The sequence below is a fragment of the Tiliqua scincoides genome, chromosome 14, assembly GCF_035046505.1.
Source record: "Tiliqua scincoides isolate rTilSci1 chromosome 14, rTilSci1.hap2, whole genome shotgun sequence".
In the NCBI taxonomy this organism is placed as follows: domain Eukaryota; kingdom Metazoa; phylum Chordata; class Lepidosauria; order Squamata; family Scincidae; genus Tiliqua; species Tiliqua scincoides.
This window is the reverse complement of record NC_089834.1, coordinates 1,489,977-1,501,717: the sequence shown is the minus strand read 5'-3', so window position 1 is coordinate 1,501,717 and position 11,741 is coordinate 1,489,977. Positions and strand designations below refer to the sequence as shown.

Sequence of the window (11,741 nt, the reverse complement as noted above, 5' to 3'; positions counted from 1 at the left end):
TTTAATATTTATGTGTACAGTATTTTTAAATTTAGGTCCTCTTTATAACATATGCCACAGGCCCTGTCGCTGGTGTCCCTTCTGCACCTCTTTTTAGACGGTAAGGCCTTTGGGGCAGGGAAACATTTCTGGATTTATTTTGCTGTGCAAACTGCTTTGAAAACTACTTTTGGTTGAAAAGCTATATAAAAAACCAGTGCCCTCCTTACCAGCCAGAGTTTATCCCATTCTCCAATGCTCTGGCTCAACACTCTCCTTCTCTACACATTTCCTCTTCCCCCCCTTTCTTTTCCCAATCCAAGCAGGGAAAAGAGTGGAGACAAGTAGGTTGCCAGAGATCAGTGCCCCACCACCAGTCTGCTACCTGAGGCAGCTACTTCAGTTGACCTCATGGGTGAGCCAACCCTGCTTACATAGAAACCTAGAAGTCTGGAGATCTTCTGGGTTCCACATCAGTAGGCTCTGCTCAGTCACCTGCTACAAGTCCGGCAAAGGTAACTTTCCCCCCTCCAGCAGGCTGAAGCAAAGCTGCCTGGCCTGGCCCGAGATGAGGGGGCCAGAGTCCCAGTGAGGTGCAGGCAGACAATAGGAGACATCCTTTTGGAGGCTTACAAAACCAACCTGGCTGCACAGGTCTTCCCCTGACCACCTTTTGCACTGCATTACACTAGCCCTGTGATGGCCCTGAAAACACTTCACATAGCCTGGAGCTGGCAGGATAGGTCCCCTGCTGTTTTTCTTCCTGGAACATTTAACAGTTGCTGGTTTCCCGCTGCAGTGCTATCCCACTCAGCATCATGGCGATATAGGGGTGATTTTCAAGTGCTGCACCTTCCCTACACTTCTCCCCCCAATTCAGTTTACAAGACACAACCACTGCTCTACCCTGGGATTGCCATGTTAAACAGAAACATTGTTTCACACTCATAGAGAGACATATATCACAATCTTGTTCAGTAAGAGTGCACAATAATATAGTATTCAAATCACAGTGAAGCTCTCCCTTCCACACAACCCCAGCCTATTTTTCCACACCTGTGAACAGCAGAAGGAAACGAGGCTGGGGCCTGAGATGCGAAGGAGTCAAACCAAACTTTCGGTGCAGTCTGTATTGTGAGCTGAGAAGCAAAGTAAGCTTTTTTGGGGAAGGGACAGCAGACTCCCACCTTTTGAAAGTGAAAAACAAGAGCACTCACTGGGTGCTCTTGCTACACCCTTGTGCACAATGCTTTTCCATGTCAGCAAATACTTAAATAGGGATTAACCTATTTTTTGACTAGTCCCAAAGCTGGCTGCCAAGTCTTCCTCCAGCTAGGAGGGGGACCATCCCAGTTCCAGTGCTGCTGACCTTTTAGTGCAAACTGCTCCCAGTGGGAACTACCCTGACCAGAAATCCACCTACAGGAGAGCTCCAATTACAGTAAGCTCTGCTCAGACACCTCCTACAAGTCCTGCCAAGGTAACTGCCCCCCACCCCCAGCAGGCAGAAGCAAAGTGTGGCTCATAAAAGTCTGGCTCTGTCGCAGCAGGGAAGAAGCCGGTCTCTCCAGAAGACACGGGCCTTCGGATTAATCGTCACTCAAATTATCAAATTCCTCCCAATCCAACACACTCATGACCTCCGAGGAAATGTCTGTGTGGTCCTGGAGCCTGTCGTGTAGCCACCCGGGGGCCCATCTGTCCGCATCCATGAGAATGGCCCTGGGCAGCGTGAGGACGCAGGCGGCCATTCCAGAAATATCATCCTCCAATGGGGGACCTTCTTCCCAGCAGTCTCTCTCCGCATCGTAGATGTGGACGTAGTCCATGCGAATCCCTCGGTTATGGGATCTGCCCCCCAAGACGTAGATCCTGTGATCCAACACAGCAATGCCAGGCTCTCCATGCCCCGCGGGCAGAGGGCGAACCGTTGTCCACTGAGCGGTGCTTGGAATATAGCAGGCAATCTGGAAGAAAAACAAGATTTCCAGTCATTAGGAGGGAGGTTTTGGGACAGGGGCATGAAGCGTATCCCTCAAATATCGCAAGCAGCCCAGACAACTGTGGAGAGGCTCTCCTCTGCAGGGTACAAACACAGGCCCAGGAACTTGGGGTACTGCATGTTGCAGGCAGACTGAAGCGATCCAGCCTCCCAAGTGGGGAATGCTCTGGCATCGAGCACATCAGCCTGGAAGTCCCACTGTACTAGAATCCGTAGTGAAACAGTACCTGGTGAACATCTCTCCTGTAGCCGGAGTCGTAGTTGCTCCCTCCAATCACATACAGCCTCCCCAGCAGCGCAGCCATCCCGTGCCAAGCCCGCCTGACGGGCCCGTCAGCCAAGGCATCCCAGCGATTGGCTGCTGGGTCGTAACAGTGGAGCTCTTTCAGGTAGTCCTCCCCTCGCCTCCCACAGGTGATGTACATCTTCCCTTCCAGGGTCGCTCCTGCGTGTGCGTACACCTGCAGCAGCAAAAGGAAAAGCAAGGAGCAGGGTGGCAGGCAGCGCCCCCTGTGGCCATGTGTTTGTATTGACTTGAGAACTGAGCCCTGTACCAAGAGTGCCTGCCTGCCAAACGAGGCGCAGCCCTGTCTGCAGTGCAGGTGGATATGAATGAATACTGGACACTGACAGCACCCCCACCGCCGACTAGGGACCTGAAGCAAAACACAAAAACCTACTTGTTGGGTCATGCCAAAGGCTCACATAAGACCATAAGCCTTGCTGGATCAGGCCAAAGGTCCATCCAGTATCTCAGTGACCGCCCCAGATGCCTCAGGGGGCACTCAAGACTACTAGACCCCTGCATCCTGTTGCCACTCTGCTGTATAGGGCATTTTGAGGTAGCCCTACTTTTAAAAACAGGGGGTTGCACATACCCATCACGGCTTGTAACTTGTGATAGACTTTTCTTCTAGAAATCTGCCCAAGGCATCTAGGCCAGGTGCCATCATCTTCAGCAAGGAGTTCCACAGATTAATTACACGCTGAGTAAAGAAATATTTTCTTTTGTCTCTTCTAACTCTTCTGACACTCCATTTTAGTGGATGTCCCAGACTTAACAGGCCACTCACCAGCAGGGGGTGATACAGCCCGGGCCTCTGACCGAGTTTGCATGCACTTACCTCCTTCCGGAGAGGGGCCACGTATTCCCAGGTGTTGGTTTTGGGGTCATATCTCTCCACCTCCTGCAGATCTTCATGGTAGTCCCGGCCGGCCACGGCATAGATGTGTTCGCCCACCACACAGACGCAGAGGTCGGCATGCTCCTGCCGGAGGGACTGGATCTGAAACCACTTATTGTGCCGAGGGTCGTACCTTGCAGAGGAAGAGAAGAGCCCAGCCACGCTTAAGCCAAAGTTCTCCCAGGCAAACCCCACCTCACCCGCAGGGGCTGCAAAATCTTGATCCTGCTGCAGCTACTGGGTTTTTCAGGTCCATCTGTCAGAACTGCCTCTAGGTGTATCAAAGAGAAGCTACTCACACCTACAATTGTGCCTGCCTCTGCTGCTCTTCTGCCTATTTAAGGCCAGGCTGGCTGCTTTCACTGTACTAAGTCTATTTGTCTATCACACCAACAGCCCCCCAGTCCTGCTTTGTGGTAAAATTGTACAGCACTATGCTGATTGCACTCCCAGTGGGATCTCCTGACTGTAACTAGCAGAGGAGGGTGAATCTTCTTCCAGATTCATAATTGCACAAGATGAACCACCCCTCCCTCCCTGATGAAAATCTGCTGAAAACCAACCTGCTCCCAGAGAGCCCTATGTATGTCGGACTCTCATGTCCCAATAAGATAAAATGGGGCAACCTTCTATCTTCCCCAGTTTTGTGCATTATGGAAATTTTTGTTCACATTCTTATACCGCCCTTCCTCCAAGTAGCTTGGGGTGGTGTACATTGTTCCTCCCCTGCTTTTGTCCTCACAACAACCCTGTAAGGTAAGTGAGGCCGAAAGATTGTGACTGGATGTCCAAGGTCCTCCAGAAAGCTTTGCGGTTGAGAGGGGATTTGAACTTAGATCTCCAGTCAGCCCAAACCCAGTCAGCCCAGCTCCACAGGGACACCAAAACCACTACACCAGACATCCCCTCTTGCTGCAGTTTCCACACATCAACCTATTTACTGTGTATTTACAGAGTATTTACTGTGCCCTCTTGTGGGTGGCCAGAATGATCCTCATGGTACTGCTGCAAGGATCACAACATGCTAAGAGGGAGAAGGCAATTCCACCAAAGCAACACACACCTAGACAGCTTGTGGGGCCACAGCTTTTGGACTGGCTGTGGGAAAACAAGTTCCAATCTGAGGTCACCTATACCTCTAGGGGCTGAGAGCCTCTCCTCTCAGCCTAGCCTACCCAGTAACTTTGCGGGCATAAGATACCACAGAGCTGGGGCAGAAATAGAGAAAGAGCAGAGAGTCGCAGTTTCTCTTGAGAGCTTGATGAGTAACACAAGCTCTTGCTTGCCGCCTTGGAGCAGACAAAATATTTCTTTACCCAGTGTGGAACACCTTGCCATAGAATGTGGTGAAAGCACCTGAAGGCCTAGATGCCTTGAAAGGAGATTGGACAGATTTCTGAAGGAAAAGTCCAGCACAGGTTATAAGCCGTGATGGGAATGTGCAACCTCCTGGTTTTAAAAGTAAGCCACCTCAGAATGCCAAGTGCAAGGGAATGGCAACAGGATACAGAGATCTTGTGGTCTTGTGGTGCTCCCTGAGGCATCTGGCGGGCCACAGTGAGATACAGGAAGCTGGCCTTTGGCCTGATCCCGAGGGGCTCTTCTTATCAGCACATTATGCATTCTCCTGGGTAGCCCAGACAGGGCCCTTTCTTGGCCTGCTCTGCACAATCGACCACCAAGTTTCTGAATCTCCTCCTAGTCATCTTACCCTACCAAGTTAGCGCAAGAGGAGTGATAATTGCTGCCAGCTGCGTAACGGAAGGCCAAAGTAGATCACCAATTAAAAAGAAGCCCCTCGTACCTCCAGCATCTGGACTCTGCTCGAAAGCCTTGTACATTGTTGTCTCCCCCGATCAGGTACACAAAGTTGTTGAGAACAGCGATCCCTTGGTTGGACATCCTCGGGGACAGGGCTGCAGTGAAGTGCCTCCACTCCCCCACCAGCGGGTTCAGGTATCGGGCCTGGTTGCTGAGAACGGTGGACGGTGTCGAATGCATCCCCCCAAAGCCCACCACGCAGCGGAACTCTGACCTCAGCTGCGTGTGCGTGCTCTGAAGCACTGGCTGAAGGCACTCGTTCTTGTGATACATCAGCGCCCGGGCCACGGTCTCCTTCAATGGACAGGAGCTCAGCTTGTCATGGAGCCTCTGTAGAATCTGGAGCTCCATCAAGGGAAAACGGACAGTCTCCAGAAGCTTTGGGGGCTCCATCAGACAGACCTGATCTGTCTCCACCTGCTCTGGGGTATAGTGGTAGAGGAGGGCCCCTTCATAGACCTCGTTCTCTGAGGTGACCTCCAACAAGTTGCTGCTCAGCAGGGCGTAGACTTTTTCCAGAGGCAGCTGGCGGTAGATTTCGGTCTTAGAGAAAGCAACAAAGTTCTTCAGGATATAAGAGTCCAGCTGGGCATTCAGGTGACGCAGCTCGAAAAGGTCAGCCAGCCGGTACATGTCCAAGATGTTCTCCTCATCTACCCAGGACATGAGGAAATCACAGCAGAATTTAATGACCTCTGGGATCTGCAAGGAGGAAAGCACAGGAGCTCCACTGAGTTTGGGTGCTATGGGGAAAATCCAGCAACAATTTTACACAGCAATCTTATGCGACTTTGGGCCCGCAGCTGCAGTCCCAAGTCTCACATTGCAATTTTGCTACTAAAACAAGCAAACTGGCCAGACCAAATTGGGCAGATCTACTTATTTGCCAGTTTCAGTGTAGTTGCAAATCTGTGTTCCTGGGCAGGGGAAGAACCGGGGTGATGACAGACAAGTAGCTAACGCCCTGTGGTTGCAGGAGTGGTGGAAAACAGTACGGCCCCAATCCTGTCCAACTTTCCAGAGCTGATGCAGCCACTCCAACATGGTGTGTGCTGCATCTTGCAGTGGGGAGCAGCCACAAAGGCCTCCTCATGGTAAGGGACTGTGTTTCCGGGGCTGCATCAGTGCTGGACAGTTGGGTAGGACTGAGCCCTGACCGAACCTTCTAAATCGGTGGCGGCCCAGGAGGTCAGTCAGTGGGGTCTAGAAACCACTTGCCTGGAGGCCCATTTTTCACCTAACAGCAAACCTGATGGTCGTATGGCTGGAATGGATGTGGGTGGTGCATATCTGTGCACAAGCCACACAGCTGGCTGGTTACAAGCCTGTTCAGTGGCACAGCCTGCATGCCAGACTCTAGTCCAGTTCAGTGCCAAGCACAGTTCATGAGATGAGGCCTGAGCTTTGTTTCTTTCCTGGCATATCTGGGGAGCTGTCCACCTCACCTGAAGCTGGCAAGCTGCCGTTAGGATCTCCTGCACGTTGCTGAGGGCCAGTTCCAGTTCGGAGGTATAGATGAAATTCAGGATCTTGCACATGGCATTGTAAGAGATGCCCTGAATACGGACCTCTTCCTGTTCCATTTCTCGTAGTCCACCAGCAAACATTCCCCTGCAAAAGGAAAGTGAAGCCTCTAGCCCAGGGGTGCCCAAACCCGGCCCTGGGGCCACTTGTGGCCCTCGAGGCCTTTCAATGCGGCCCTCAGGGAGCCCCCAGTCTCCAATGAGCCTCTGGCCCTCTGGCGATTTGTTGAAGCCCACACTGGCCCAATACAACTGCTCTCAGTGTGAGGGCGACTGTCTGACCTCTTGCATGAGCTTGTTGTTTCATATCTGTGATGCAATAGCAGCAGCAAAGGAAAGGCCAGCCTTGCTTTGTGCAAGGCCTTTTATAGGCCTTGAGCTATTGCAAGACCTTCATTCATTCATATAAGTTCATCTTTAATATATTCATTTATGCAAACTTATGTAAATTTATTCAAATTTTAAATGTAAATTATTCCCCCCCGGCCCCCGACACAGTGTCAGAGAGATGATGTGGCCCTCTTGCCAAAAACTTTGGACACCCCTGCTCTAGCCAGTCATTGGACGGAAACCTGCAAGAGCCATAAGGCTTCCACCTCAGTCACCCACAGGCACCATCCCCTTCAACTGACCCTTTTCCCCACACTGCCCTGGGAACAAGCAGGTGTGTCTCTCTCCCCAGCCCTGTTCTCCAGGGACATCCTCCATCTATGAGAACTGTAGCTCCACACAGCTCTACAGTAGGATTGGGCTCTGAGGCTGCAATCCCAGCCACGCTTTCCTTGGAGCAAGCCCCAAGCAGCAGCAGCAGCAGCAGCAGCTTTGCTGAGCCCACCAGACACGACTTACCCCAGACAGGGGAGGGAGGAAGCGCTCCCATTGGGCTGCTGGGGGTGACTCCTCCCCAGGGGCCTGGCTCTTCCCCCTGCTGTCCGTTCCTTCCCCTCCCCCCCGTTGGCCTTGCCCCTCCCTGCTCCTGGCTGCTGGCGCCTTCTAGGGGCGGCAAGCAGAGGCTTGTGCCTGGCAGCTGGGGCGATGGCTTCCAGTGCCCACCAACAACCTTCCGCATGCCCTCCATGGCACGCGTGCCATAGGTTAGCTATCACTGGTCTAGGAGGTTACCCACATTATATACACAGCATCTGAGTGGTGCTGCTGGTCTAGATGCAGCACTCAAACTTTTATAGGAAGACCTGGAAGGTTTTACATGCAGCCTCCTCCCAAACCTAAGGCTATAGGACTAGGTAACTGGAGTAATTGGAAGCACACTCCCTTCCTTCCTCCTCTGTGATGTGGCTGCCAGGGAAAGACCTGTGGAGAACCCTGATATTCCAGGCCACCCTGCCTCTCTCTCAACTGCTTGCAGCATGGGAGGCACATCCACAGCCTAGCCCCTGGAACTCCACCATCCCTGCCTATCAACTTGTGCAGGGATTCTCAAACTGTGGGCCACGACCTGATTTCTGGTAGGTTCCCACAGAGCCTCCAATGAAAACACAGGTAATGGAAAGATCAAATAACTAACTGCTTCAAGCCCTGAAGCTATTCAGAAATCAGAAAGCTGCTAACTTCCCTGCAAACAGCCGAGTTCCTGCACTTTGCAAGTTTGTGTCACTATAGCGAGATCAATGTTTGAGCATCTTTTTTCTGGTGTGTTCTACTTCCAAGTCTGTCAGCAACAGGTAGTGGTGGCAGGGTGAAGACCGGGTCACAGAACTAAGCCCCTCAAGCCTGGAAGCTATTCATTAGGGCTGCCTCATTATGAGAAACGAATCACATTTTTTGAAAACAAAATATTGCTTGTAAACCAATAAATAAAAATACTCTTTCCTTCTAGGCTACCTTTTTAAAAAGTCTTGTAAAGCTCAGTGGGTTCCAATAGAGTGTCATTTTAAAAAATGACATGTGGGTCTAGAGCAGCCATTTTCATCTCACAGCACACTGAGAAGGCCCTAAGCATGTCAAAGTCCACCAAGTTGCCAATGGTGAGCTCACATCCTCCAGTGGCTCAACTAATAAAAGACCCTCCCCCAAACTCCTGCAGCACACCTGCGGACCACTTGTGGCATACCAATGTGCCACAGCATACTGGTTGAAAATCAGTGGTCTAGAGAGATCCCAGCCAGGGAAGTCCAGTTTGAGCGGTCCAAGACAATGAACGTGCAACCTCCCCAAGCAGACTGCAATTTTCACTTGAGCTACGACTCACGTGATAACGCAAACGCACTTGTTTCACAGCCTGCCAGAACAGAACCCCCAACACTGCACCACGATACTGCACCAGCTCTACTGCGGACAGACCTGAAGTAGTCGCAGGAGGCGGCCAGGAGGATGCGGTGGGCTTCAATGGCCTTCCCCTCCACCAGCAGGACCACATCAAAGAGGATGCCGCTGTCCCGGAGAGCCACCAAGCCGCTCAGCAAGGCCTGTGAGTGCTGGGGGCTGCGGTACGTGTTGCTGGAACGCTCCTCGGCGGAGAGTGACGGGATAGTCTTGCATGGCTGTGCCGGCTCCCGGTCTTCAGCCATCCCAGGCGGCACCGCAGAGGATGCTGGGCAAGGACCTGGGTTTCCTTCTGCGAGGCAATGAATACAGGGAACAGGAGGTTATCCAACTCATCACCTTCTGTGCAACCAACTAGGGCAATGTTTCTCAAACTGTGGGTTGGGACCCACTAGGTGGGTCGCGAGCCAATTTCAGGTGGGTCCCCATTCATTTCAATATTTTATTTTTAATGTATTAGACTTGATACTACCATGACGTGTGACTGCATTTGAGGAAATGTTACAGACCTGCAATTTTAACAAGCTACTATGTAAATTCTTCTAACAATGATAGTCAGTGGGACTTACTCCTGGGTAAGTGGGGGTAGGATTGCAGCCTAGAATTGTTAAAAATTTTCCTGCTGGATGATGTCACTTCCGGGTCATGAGATCACTTCTGGTGGGTCCTGACAGATTCGCATTCTAAAAAAGTGGGTCCCAGTGCTAAACATCTAAGAACCACTGAACTAGGGGATGGTGTGACATGCTCTGGTGGGATCCCTAGAAGGGAAGTTCACCTGGGGCTCAGAGAATCGATGTTCCCCTTATGAGCAGTGGTTCCCAGACTTTTTCGACTGGCAGCTCCCTGAACGATTAGCCATGACTTCCACTCGGGCTACAATCCTATACATCAGGGGTGGCCAATTTTGCTTAATGTAAGAGCCACATACAACGAACTTCAGATGTACGTGAGCCACAATATTTAAGAAGCATTTAAATGCTTAAATGTACAGTATTTGCTCAGTAGGAACGTTAGACATGTTTTAATCCAACAGATTCTCAGTTTATACCTAGTAAATAATCATAAAGCTTACAGATTTCTTACTGACCTTTTATATTAACTGCAGCGCAAAAAGACACTCAGTCAACGTATCTCCGAGAGTCGCACATTTTATGTCAAAGAGCCACACGTGGCTCACGAGTCATGGCTTAGCCACCCCTGCTGTCGAGGGCGATGGGCTGTTTGCAAGGATCCTGCCGTTCCTGGGCTGGTTATGGCTCCCCAAGGCTCAGAGTTTGGGAACCTCTGCCTTGTGGCGAGCAGCTCCACTGAGTTGGTGTGGGAAGCGAAGGCAGGTTAGAACTGGGCTGCCAGCCCAGACCGGGGAAGGGAGGAACAGACCGAGGGCAGAATGGAGAGCTGGAAGAGAACTTGGAGGTCGCCCCGTCCAGCCCCCTGCTCAGTGCAGGCAACTGCTACAGCCTGCCTGGCAGTCAGCTACCCGGCCTCTGCCAGGCCAGCTCCAGCAGCTGGGAAGCTCCTCCATGCCCAGCTGGATGGGCCTGTGGCAGCAGGCATAAGAACATAAGAACAGCCCCACTGGATCAGGCCATAGGCCCATCTAGTCCAGCTTCCTGTATCTCACGGCAGCCCACCAAATGCCCCAGGGAGCACACCAGATCACAAGAGACCTCATCCTGGTGCCCTCCCTTGCATCTGGCATTCTGACATAGCCCTTTTCTAAAATCAGGAGGTTGCACATGCACATCATGGCTTGTAACCCGTAATGGATTTTTCTTCCAGAAACTTGTCCAATCCCCTTTTAAAGATGTCCAGGCCAGACGCCATCACTACATCCTGTGGCAAGAAGTTCCACAGACCAACCACACGCTGGGTAAAGAAATATTTTCCACTGTCTGTCCTAACTCTCCCAACACTCCATTTTAGTGGCTGTCCCCTGGTTCTGGTGTTATGTGAGAGCGTAAAGAGCATCTCCCTATCCACTCTGTCCATCCCCTGCATAATTTGGTATGTCTCAATCATGTCCCCCCTCAGGCGTCTCTTTTCTAGGCTGAAGAGGCCCAAACGCCGTAGCCTTTCCTCATAAGGAAGGTGCCCCAGCCCCGTGATCATCTTAGTCGCTCTCTTTTGGACCTTTTCCATTTCCACTATGTCTTTTTTGAGATGCGGCGACCAGAACTGGACACAATACTCCAGGTGTGGCCTTACCATCGATTTGTGCAAGGGCATTACAATATTAGCCGTTTTGTTCTCAATACCTTTTCTAATGATCGCAAGCATGATCCCAAGGCGGCTGTGCCTGTCCTGCCCCAGCCCAGGGAGGGAGTGAGGGCTGCCCTTGGGGGCTTGAGAGGGCAGCCACCGTTCAGCTCTGGGCCCCACACCTGCAGGAGAAGCTACACCTGCTGAAACTCCCTCCGGCCAAGGAGCCCTTGTGAGCGTCCCTGGGGGCTACTGATTCCCAGTCTCAAGTCACACACTTACACGGGAGTAAGCCCCATTGACTCGAATGGACTTACTTCCGAGTAGACATGCCTAGGATGGTGCTCCCATCCTGTCCACACTTACACGGGAGCAAGCCCCATTGACTCAAATGGGGCTTACTTCCGAGTAGACATGCCTAGGACGGGGCTCCCAGCCTGTCCACACTTACAAGGGAGTAAGCCCCATTAGAGTTACTTCCGAGTAGACACGGCTAGGCTGGTGCTGCCGAGGACCGCCGCCCGCCCCGGGCACCCCTCAGAGAAGGCCCCGGCTGCGCTTGGGCCGCCGCAGCACAGAAGAAGGGGCGCACTCTGCACATGCTCAGAGGTGCCGCGCGCACCGGGAGGGTGAGCAGGAAGTGCCAGGGCCTGACCCGGCCCGCCGCCGCAGCCACTCACCCGGCTGGTCCGCCGAGGAACCATAGAGGAGGCGCACAGACCGGCCCCCTGGTTCGCCCGCCAC

At 52.2% G+C, this 11,741-nt stretch overlaps 1 protein-coding gene across 3 annotated transcripts; it reads right to left on the bottom strand.

Moving 5' to 3' along the window:
• KLHL22 (kelch like family member 22) lies at positions 1-11,722 on the bottom strand. Of its 3 annotated transcripts, none has more exons than XM_066609742.1 (7): positions 11,678-11,722; positions 8,811-9,084; positions 6,432-6,597; positions 4,970-5,688; positions 3,106-3,298; positions 2,209-2,442; positions 1-1,946 (listed from the first exon to the last, which is right to left on the bottom strand). In XM_066609742.1, the coding sequence occupies exons 2-7, from the start codon at positions 9,035-9,037 to the stop codon at positions 1,569-1,571; spliced, it is 1,917 nt and encodes a 638-aa protein (XP_066465839.1). In that variant the 5' UTR covers positions 9,038-9,084; positions 11,678-11,722; the 3' UTR covers positions 1-1,568. The 3 variants fall into 3 exon arrangements, with proteins under 3 accessions (XP_066465839.1, XP_066465840.1, XP_066465841.1); XM_066609743.1 differs by lacking the exon at positions 11,678-11,722 and adding an exon at positions 11,449-11,513; XM_066609744.1 differs by lacking the exon at positions 11,678-11,722 and adding an exon at positions 9,883-10,029.
• Between the last annotated feature and the right edge of the window lie 19 nt (positions 11,723-11,741).